The sequence below is a fragment of the Salminus brasiliensis genome, chromosome 10 (assembly GCF_030463535.1).
Source record: "Salminus brasiliensis chromosome 10, fSalBra1.hap2, whole genome shotgun sequence".
Classification (NCBI taxonomy): Eukaryota; Metazoa; Chordata; class Actinopteri; order Characiformes; family Bryconidae; genus Salminus; species Salminus brasiliensis.
The window spans coordinates 39,283,535-39,294,028 of NC_132887.1; the positions used below are offsets into that span (position 1 = coordinate 39,283,535).

Below are 10,494 nucleotides of genomic sequence, written 5' to 3' on the forward strand. Positions count from 1 at the left end.
TGGGCAGCAGTTGCTCTGTGGAATTCTGAGGAATCTGGAAGGTTGAAGTGAAAAAATGCTTGACATGCTTGAGTCAGGCAGACTAACCTGGATGTATTTGGCCAAACAGACTGGAGGCTCTTGGTCAGTGGGAGTGATTGGAAGCTCTTGGTCAGTGGGAGTGATCGGAGGCTCTTGGTCAGTGGAAGTGATTGGAAGCTCTTGGTCAGTGGAAGTAATTGGAAGCTCTTGGTCAGTGGAAGTGACTGGTAGCTCTTGGTCAGTGGAAGTAATTGGAAGCTCTTGGTCAGTGGAAGTGATTGGAAGCTCTTGGGCAGAAGCTCTTGGTCAGTGGGAAGCTCTTAGTCAGTGGAAGTGTTTGGAAGCTCTTGGTCAGTGGGAGTGATTGGAAGCTCTTGGTTAGAAGCTCTTGGTCAGTGGGAAGCCCTTGGTCAGTGGGAGTGATTGGAAACTCTTGGTCAGTGGGAGTGATTGTAAACTCTTGGTCAGTGGGAGTGATTGGAAGCTCTTGGTTAGAAGCTCTTGGTCAGTGGGAAGCTCTTGGTCAGTGGGAGTGATTGGAAACTCTTGGTCAGTGGGAGTGATTGGAAACTCTTGGTCAGTGGGAGGGATTGGAAACTCTTGGTCAGTGGGAGGGATTGGAAGCTCTTGGTCAGTGGGAGTGATTGGAAGCTCTTGGTCCGTGGGAGTGATTGGAAGCTCTTGGTCAGTGTGAGTGATTGGAAGCAACGGAGATATTGGACAGATAGTCGGTGGCATCTTGCTGCAAGGAAAATGAACAGAAAACAGGGAGGAGACAAACACAGGAATACGACAAGGTAGCAGGCAGTGACGAGCATGTGCATGCAGAGTTGGACGTTAGCAAAAGTACAGGACGAGGGGCGTGGCCTTTTCCAGGTATTACATAATTGCACTCAGCAAAGGATCCCAAGGCAAGAGACTTGTAGTCTTGCAATTGCATGTTCGAATGTGGGTGTGTGTGGGCAGGAGAAGGTTGGCGGATGGCGGTAACCTTCCAAGCCTTTCTCTGACGATATATAAATCATTGTTCTTGGCAAATCAGGCTGTTTATCCTTCTGGCAGTGTGGGAAAGTAAGTGTGTGTGTACATGTATGCATGTAGTCTATTACCTACGTGATACACTCACACACACACAGGTCAGGGCAGTCTTCCCTCGATACGACTTCACCGTCATTACTGTGACGACTCCCTTTTCCCCTCTTGCCCACAGTCCACGGCCACCCTCGTCCAGTCTCTCCACTCTTTCGTCCATTTCTCCACGTTCTCTCCCCCCTCCTACCCTCCTCGTCACCTCTGATCTCTCTGTTACCTCTGACACACACGTACCCACACGCTCTCCCGCCTCCTGACGTTCTGAGTTTGTGATATGTGTCTGCATGCCCTGAAGCTGTGCTGTTGAACAGCCTGCTCAGGTCTCTGTGCGTGTTGGCGTCCGACAAGCCCTTTCATCTATTTTTTACGTCCCTATGGTGTGTCGGCACTTTCTTGGTGTGGTGACCCACATTCCCTTCCAAGCCATGATTCAAGTGCAACCTGAGGAAACAGGGAAGTGGGAACAGAGCCTTCCATTGGCCTTTTTATTGCCACTAGCTGAATCCAACCAAGTTAGCACGAAGTGGGATTCCTCAAGGCTCAATAATAGGACCACTTTTATTCAACTTTTATGTGCTTCCTAAAGGTCAAATCTTGCAAACAACCAAAAATTCCTATCATATTTATGCAGACAATACCCACATCAACTGAGCTGAGGCAACTAAGCTGCCACAGATGTATTGTGTCAGTGTATAGAGCAAATAAACAACTGGGTGTCCTGCAAAAAACGAAGGCCCAAGTTACTCACTTTGATTGCGAGACTCAAAACTAGTGGACTGTATGGACTTAAGAGGGCGATACGTTTAAAAAAGGTGCTTGCCAGGTTAACCAGGCCGCCGTACACCTGTGCCTCACTGGGATTTTCCTTTGACTAACCTGGGAAAATATGTGTTGCAATAAAAAATAAAAGGTTACACACTACAGATAAACACCATTGTGTTTCTTTATTGAACAGATTTGGTCACATGGTGGGACAACAAACACTGAATAGCTCCTGGCAGGATGCACAGATTGATAGGGAAGATGGTATAGGACACTAAGCACGTGTCTGTGGAGCTATATGAAAAAAGCATTAGCTAAAAATTACACAGTTATAAACAAGACATATATACAAAAAACAAAAACAAAAAAACAATCAGAAAGTGCTGCTGGTTTTTCCTTCCCTGGTTTTAGAGTGATCATCAGCTTCATCAGCTTTAGCGCAATGACCCTTATTCACAGTTTTACAATTACAACAAACACAGTTGACCCTAAAGGGGTTCCCGCCTATCCATGTTCTAGGGTACACATCCTAGAATAGTACCCAGGAGTAGCTATTCCTTATTAGTATATAAATCCTAAATACTACATTTTTTTCATTGTTTTTGTCTTTATTGTTTACTCATTGGACTATCCTTATGTGACAAAATGAAATATAAATAGAGCTTATTTCAATTTCTTACTTCATTTGACGAACAAAAGCTATACATAGATGTAACAGAGGGAAATTCAAAGACTGAAGCTCAAATGGTTCCCTGTTCCCTATATAGTGCACTGCAGTGTAGGGCACACGAATAGTACACTATATGTCCGGATGTGTAATGTTAAAATTTTGATTGGCTTTTCTCTACCTGGGGTTATGGAAGTGCACACATGTCCATGGGGGTAACTAGCATTCCAATGCTGCAAGATCAACCAGGGCTAGGACCACCCAGGAGTTACTTAGAGGGGATACTTTCGTGAGCAATCAAATTTACACAATTCCCCCCTTCGTGTTTCCGACATTCCGACCTTTTCCCATCTCATTACAAATCGGACAGGGACGGTATCAGCATTGTTTTTGTGTATTTGGGGTATTTTATGGACAGATTTTATCGCCTACCTCAAGGGGGCGCTATACAACATTACATGGAACAAACTGTAACTGTTACACGACGTCTGTTCAAAATAAATAAAATAGTTTGAGAGTAGAGTAGTTTTTTTTCTCTCATGGTACCGAACCGCGAGGTCCAAACCTCGGTGTGAACCGTTAAACCACTACAACTATCCATTTAAAGTACCCTGGAAATTGTCCCTTCCCTGGCTAGGAGACGCAATCAAGACACGTAGCGACGAACAGAGGGCCGTTTGGTGATTCACAGGTCGATTAGTACCAATAACCCACACTAGATCTCTAACCTCTAAAGTTCTCTCAGCAATCGGCCTCTCGAGAGCCCCGTACGAAACAAGCCGGCGCTCTGCTGTTCTGTCCTAAACGGGCCTCTGTCCTCTACAGATGAGTGGATTCCCTGCGGTTTCTCCCGCCCACGTGATTCCTGTTGCTGAACTTCACGTGCAGTCCGTTGACCGGGTGGACGATTGGCACTGTCTGCATCCTGGGATACGTCTCCGTGGCCAGCGTCCACTCAGCCGTGGCCAGAAGCTCCACGCACAAGGTTTTCAGCACAAGCATGGCCAGCTCCCGGCCGACGCACCGACGCACCCCGCCACCAAACGGCACGTAGCTGAAGCGACTGGCCTTGCTCTCGTCCCGCTCAGGGCCGAAACGGTCCGGGTCGAAAAGCTCCGGGTTCTGGTATGCAGCCGAGGTCTCATGTGTGTCACGGATGCTGTACATGACGCTCCAGCCCTTAGGGATCTGGTAACCCTGCGGGTGAGAGGAAAAGTGGGAGGGAGATTAGATACAACAGCTCGCTTATTGGATCTGTTGGTCTAGCAGAATTCCTGAAAACACTGAAAACCAGAATTCCTAAAAACACTGAATACCAGAATTCCTAAAAAAAAAAGCAACACTTGAGAAACAATAAGTGAGCAGGTGTCCCAATACTTTTGTCTATGTAATGTCTAATTCTATCTACAGTATATGATGGGTGTCCTACTTTAGCCAATGAGTAGAACCGCAAGGTTGTTGTTTCTAATACAGCAGATGGACACAGTGGAAACACTTACGTCCAGCTCAAATGTTTGGAGCACAGTCCTGTATCCCCCAGACACCGGCGGCAGATATCTGAGCACCTCCTTGACCACGCAGTCCAGGTAGGTCAGCTGATTCAGCTTCTCCAGACTCAGGTAAGGCACGTGCGTCTGCGAGCGATGAGCTTCCTCGGAACAGGGCGCTTTATCCAGCAGTGGTTTGGTTTTGAGTTCAGGCCACGCTTCCCCCTCGCCCGAGCACTTTTCAACCTTTGAGTGGACACCGCTCCCCTCCCCACAGCGGGAGCGGCAGGAGCCTCGTGCCTCCACCATCAAACCCTCCGCCTCCAGCTCAGCCCGCAAGCGCTCCACCACGTTGGGGTGGCGCATGAGCTGCATGATGAGAGATGTGGCCGCGCTGGCGGTGGTGGAGTGAGCAGCGAAGATCAGCTCCACGGCGCTTTCCTGCAAGCCAGAGAACGGCAGGCATGATTTTATTGGTTAATGTTATACTGCCCCGCCCCATGGGGCACAGTGATGTCATCAAAACTCTGAAGATGTTTAGGGTGCTCCTCACAACTGCACCCCTTCAGGGTTCTATACAGTACCGGGAAAGGATTCCTTGACTTGAAACGAGAGTGAACCATGACAACTTCAAGAACCATTTGGATGGTTAAAGGGTTCTTTACATCGGTCCTATACAGATTTTTTTTAATTGGTCCTTTTTGGAGACCAATTTTAACCATCCAAATGGTTCTTGAGGTTGTCATGGTTCAACATACATAGGACCAAAGCCTAAATCACCCTTGATGAACTCTTTCGTAAAGAGTGTACACGATACACTCGATAACCTCGAGGAACCTTTGAAGGTTCTTCAATTTGATACTGTGCAGAAACCTCTAAAGGTGCTTTAAGGAAAAGAAAAGGTTTTTTTTTAGAAGAAAAAGGTTCCTTGAAGGTTCTTCAAAGCACCTTAAGAGGTTCTTCCACAGTTGCAAACTGAATAACCTCCAAAAGCTCCTCAAGAATCTTACACATGGTTCTTAATGGGTTCCTGACACTTCTATATAGAACCTATGGTTCTACATACCTACATCAGTTCTGTACACTCTAATCAAAAGGGGTGCTATATAGCTATATAGGGTTCTCAGACCTTCTTGGTCCTGAACAAAAGGGTTCTTTGATTTGTAACAGTAGGGGAACCCTGAGAACAATCCCCTAACCTGATAATACCAGGTCAACACTGGACGCCTGCTCTACAGTGAGTGTAAGGTGCTTCTGAAAGAAGGTCATACCTTGAGCTCCTGCATGGTCAGACTGTAGCCGCTCTCTCTTGCGCCGCTCAGCATGTAGTCAAACGCATCGCAGTATTCGTCCGCGTTCTGCGGCCGTTCCAGTTTCTCCTCAATGATGTTCTCCATGGCAGCGTGCAGAGCGTCCCGAGCTTTTTTCCCCTACAATAATAATGCAGAGATCATTGATACTGAGCAACAGGCTGTGTTAACCCCTTAACAAGCTCAACAAGCCTATGGACCCTCAGTAAATCACTGATATCAGAATAAACACTAATAATAACACTCCTACAGAAGGTAGAGGTGGTTCTCCATCACTTTGTTCATCATTAGAACATCTCCAAAGTTCTCCTCATGGAGTCTAGTATTATTTAGAGTTCTCCTCAGATCAACACCTGGTTTGGTGGTAAATCAGGGCTTAATGCTGGTAGATCAGGTGAACTGCTGCTGCTGCTGCTGTGCTGGCTGGACTGGGGGGCGTCCAGGAGAAACCTAGACCAACAGAAATGCTCCAAAATGACCTGGAATGAAACCTGTGTACATTGTCGTCCATTGAAAGCTAATAAGGTATTTTTCCTTCTCCCGTAAAGCTGCCATTCTTTAAGATCTCTAGTGTGGACATTACTGTGCCGAACCGCCCCTCAGCAACCTGACCGGTCAGCTGATAAAACAGGGCTCAGTTCTTGACGTGAAGCTCCAGCCTGAGCACCTTCCAATTGCTTCCCACAGGCAAAACAAATGCACACTATGTAGGCAGTATGGAGCAAGGCAGCTCCTTCAGTACTGAGACACACCCCATGACTCTACAGCACCGTACTAAGAGATGCCCCCCCCCCTTACCTTTCGTAGGCCACTGAGAGGAGCGTCCACGGGCAGCGAGAACAGGTTGTTCATGAGCTCCTCGAAGGTTCTGGAGAGGTTAACGAGCCGTTGCTCATCCAGCCGCAGGCCCAGCAGGGCTCGCATGGCGACCCGGAAGGTGAGGGACCTGGTGGCGTCGTAGGCGTCCACTGAACACGGCTCTGCGCACCACTGAGCCACCGCGCACTTCACCACGTCCTGAAGGCGTGACAGGTAGGTCTCCAGAGCATTGCGGCTGAACACTGGGGACAGGATCTGAACAGGACACAGGTCAACACTGCAGGTGTTAATGCGACACATCAAGTACAAAATGGAAAAACATTTCATTCCAGGTCACTGTGGAGCATTTCTATTGGTCCGTTCATCAAACATTTCCACACTGACAGATACGCCTGGGCTCCGAGTGCTACAGCGATCTAATCTCGAGTCCTAAGACGTACCGCTTTGCCATCAGCAGCCGGAGTCTGAGAGAGCACAATTTCCAGCGCTCTCTGTCCGGGTGGGTAGATGGCGCTCCCCCCCCCCCCGATTTCTGGAGACATAGCTAGTAGTGTCGGTAGCATTGCTAGTGCTTGGGGAAGCTACGAGCGGGTGGGTTTATTGTTTAAAAAAATTATTTTTAAAAATTACATTAAAAAACTATATTAAAAAATGATAAAAAATAATATAATATGATATAATATAATATACTTTTTTGCGAGACAGGGATGCTATAAAACAGAAAGGAAATGACATTAACGACTGATTAAGGGGCGTACTTAGTATTTATTATGATCAGACTGAACGTTTATACAGAAAAAACTGAAAAGATGTTATTTAGCTTCTATTAATGGATATATATATATAATTTGTATGTATTTGCATCTATGGGCAGTTGATTCTTCTATATATGTGATCTCATAAATAAATATATATATATATATATATATATATATGTATATATTAGCACACATTCAACCAGGTGTGTCCAAATTTTTCTTAATGATACTGCATTTATATATTTATATATATACATATATGATGCTAATCGTCATCATCATGAAATATGAGTGGACTTCCATTGAAAGTTAATGTTTTTATTTTCCAGTAAGGCGAGTTTAGGAGATACGAGTTTTAGGGGCGACGTGTACCTTTACACCATATGTAAAACAGGGGGCACGAGGGCTGAGATGAGGAAGAGTGGACCCCTGACTGAAAACAACAGACTAGCTAAACAGCCTGAGCAGACCACCCCCCCTCACACACACACACACACACCCCGGAACTCACCTTCCTCTTCCTCCGGTGCAGCTCTCCGGTGGCGTTCACCAGCGCGTGCGGCCCCAGGATGATGCGCGTGCTCTGGGGCCACTGCGTGCTCACCAGCGTGTGCTCACCCAAAAGGATCTTCCGCACGTGCTCGGCGCCGGTCACGCGGATAACGGGCTTTCCCAGCAGGTGCGTCTTAAACACATTCCCGTGCTTCTGCCGCCGCGAGATGTGGAAGCCCGAGCCCTACGCGCGAGATCATCAATAATCATTAATTATTATTATTATTATTATTATTACTATTATACCCCCCTGTTCTGTTATAAGAGGGGTAAATAGTGTAATACCCCCCTGTTCTGTTATAAGAGGGGTAAATAGTGTAATACCCCCCTGTTCTGTTATAAGAGGGGTAAAAGAGTGTAATACCCCCCTGTTCTATTATAAGAGGGGTAAATAGTGTAATACCCCCCTGTTCTATTATAAGAGGGGTAAATAGTGTAATACCCCCCTGTTCTGTTATAAGAGGGGTAAATAGTGTAATACCCCCCTGTTCTATTATAAGAGGGGTAAATAGTGTAATACCCCCCTGTTCTGTTATAAGAGGGGTAAATAGTGTAATACCCCCCTGTTCTGTTATAAGAGGGGTAAAGAGTGTAATACCCCCCTGTTCTATTATAAGAGGGGTAAATAGTGTAATACCCCCCTGTTCTATTATAAGAGGGGTAAATAGTGTAATACCCCCCTGTTCTGTTATAAGAGGGGTAAAAGAGTGTAATACCCCCCTGTTCTATTATAAGAGGGGTAAAGAGTGTAATACCCCCCTATTCTATTATAAGAGGGGTAAATAGTGTAATACCCCCCTGTTCTGTTATAAGAGGGGTAAATAGTGTAATACCCCCCTGTTCTATTATAAGAGGGGTAAAAGAGTGTAATACCCCCCTGTTCTATTATAAAAGGGGTAAATAGTGTAATACCCCCCTGTTCTGTTATAAGAGGGGTAAATAGTGTAATACCCCCCTGTTCTGTTATAAGAGGGGTAAATAGTGTAATACCCCCCTGTTCTATTATAAGAGGGGTAAAAGAGTGTAATACCCCCCTGTTCTATTATAAAAGGGGTAAATAGTGTAATACCCCCCTGTTCTGTTATAAGAGGGGTAAATAGTGTAATACCCCCCTGTTCTATTATAAGAGGGGTAAAGAGTGTAATACCCCCCTGTTCTATTATAAGAGGGGTAAATAGTGTAATACCCCCCTGTTCTGTTATAAGAGGGGTAAATAGTGTAATACCCCCCTGTTCTATTATAAGAGGGGTAAAAGAGTGTAATACCCCCCTGTTCTATTATAAAAGGGGTAAATAGTGTAATACCCCCCTGTTCTGTTATAAGAGGGGTAAATAGTGTAATACCCCCCTGTTCTGTTATAAGAGGGGTAAAAGAGTGTAATACCCCCCTGTTCTATTATAAGAGGGGTAAAGAGTGTAATACCCCCCTGTTCTGTTATAAGAGGGGTAAATAGTGTAATACCCCCCTGTTCTGTTATAAGAGGGGTAAATAGTGTAATACCCCCCTGTTCTGTTATAAGAGGGGTAAATAGTGTAATACCCCCCTGTTCTATTATAAGAGGGGTAAAAGAGTGTAATACCCCCCTGTTCTATTATAAGAGGGGTAAAGAGTGTAATACCCCCCTGTTCTATTATAAGAGGGGTAAAAGAGTGTAATACCCCCCTGTTCTATTATAAAAGGGGTAAATAGTGTAATACCCCCCTGTTCTGTTATAAGAGGGGTAAATAGTGTAATACCCCCCTGTTCTGTTATAAGAGGGGTAAAAGAGTGTAATACCCCCCTGTTCTATTATAAGAGGGGTAAATAGTGTAATACCCCCCTGTTCTGTTATAAGAGGGGTAAATAGTGTAATACCCCCCTGTTCTATTATAAGAGGGGTAAAAGAGTGTAATACCCCCCTGTTCTATTATAAGAGGGGTAAATAGTGTAATACCCCCCTGTTCTATTATAAGAGGGGTAAAAGAGTGTAATACCCCCCTGTTCTATTATAAAAGGGGTAAATAGTGTAATACCCCCCTGTTCTGTTATAAGAGGGGTAAATAGTGTAATACCCCCCTGTTCTGTTATAAGAGGGGTAAATAGTGTAATACCCCTTAAAAGTTCTCTGTCTCTAGCAGACCAAGTCTAACTCAGGAGGGGTTTGTTAGTGATTCCCATTAGTTAAAATTATCGAGTGTGTGTGAGTGTGTGTGTGTATGTGAGAGAGTGTATGTGCGTGTGTGTAAGTGAGAGTAAGTGTGTGTTCTGACCTGCAGTAGCCAGTGCAGCGTCTCTCCCACCAGTGGCCAGCCCATCGAGCCGTGTGGCAGGGGCAGTTTGGAGCTCCTGTCCCGTGTTGAGCTCCACCTCAGCCCCCACAGCAGGCGGGACAGCAGCAGAAGGAGCACGGTGGGCACCAGCGAGCCCAGAGCCAACGCAGCAAACATCTCCACAACAAGCAACCAAACAACAACCAAACAACAACTAAACACCAACCAAACAACAACCAAACAACAACTAAACACCAACCAAACAACAACTAAACAACAACAAAACAACCAAACAACAACTAAACACCAACCAAACAACAACTAAACACCAACAAAACAACCAAACAACAACTAAACAACAACAAAACAACCAAACAACAACTAAACACCAACCAAACAACAACTAAACACCAACCAAACAACAACCAAACAACAACTAAACACCAACAAAACAACCAAACAACAACTAAACACCAACCAAACAACAACCAAATAACTAAACAACAACCAAACAACAACTAAACAACAACCAAACAACAACAAAACAACAACTAAACAACAACAAAACAACAACTAAACAACAACCAAACAATAACAAAGACAGCTGCGACAACTACACCGTCACCAACAAATAAACAACTATGGCAACAAACAGAACGACAGCTAACAACAAAGATTACCACTAGCACAATAAACAACAACAATAAACAACAACAAAGCCAGTCGTAACGACAGCTACACCATCAACAAAGACCACAACAAACACATCTACAACAA

General features: G+C 45.2%; 1 protein-coding gene across 1 annotated transcript; it reads right to left on the minus strand.

The window, feature by feature from the left end:
• Positions 1-2,108: 2,108 nt before the first annotated feature.
• On the minus strand, positions 2,109-10,058 carry cyp26c1 (cytochrome P450, family 26, subfamily C, polypeptide 1). The gene is made up of 6 exons (XM_072690595.1): positions 9,718-10,058; positions 7,428-7,652; positions 6,138-6,413; positions 5,301-5,459; positions 4,042-4,470; positions 2,109-3,739 (listed from the first exon to the last, which is right to left on the minus strand). The coding sequence occupies exons 1-6, from the start codon at positions 9,892-9,894 to the stop codon at positions 3,362-3,364; spliced, it is 1,644 nt and encodes a 547-aa protein (XP_072546696.1). The 5' UTR covers positions 9,895-10,058; the 3' UTR covers positions 2,109-3,361.
• Positions 10,059-10,494: the final 436 nt, after the last annotated feature.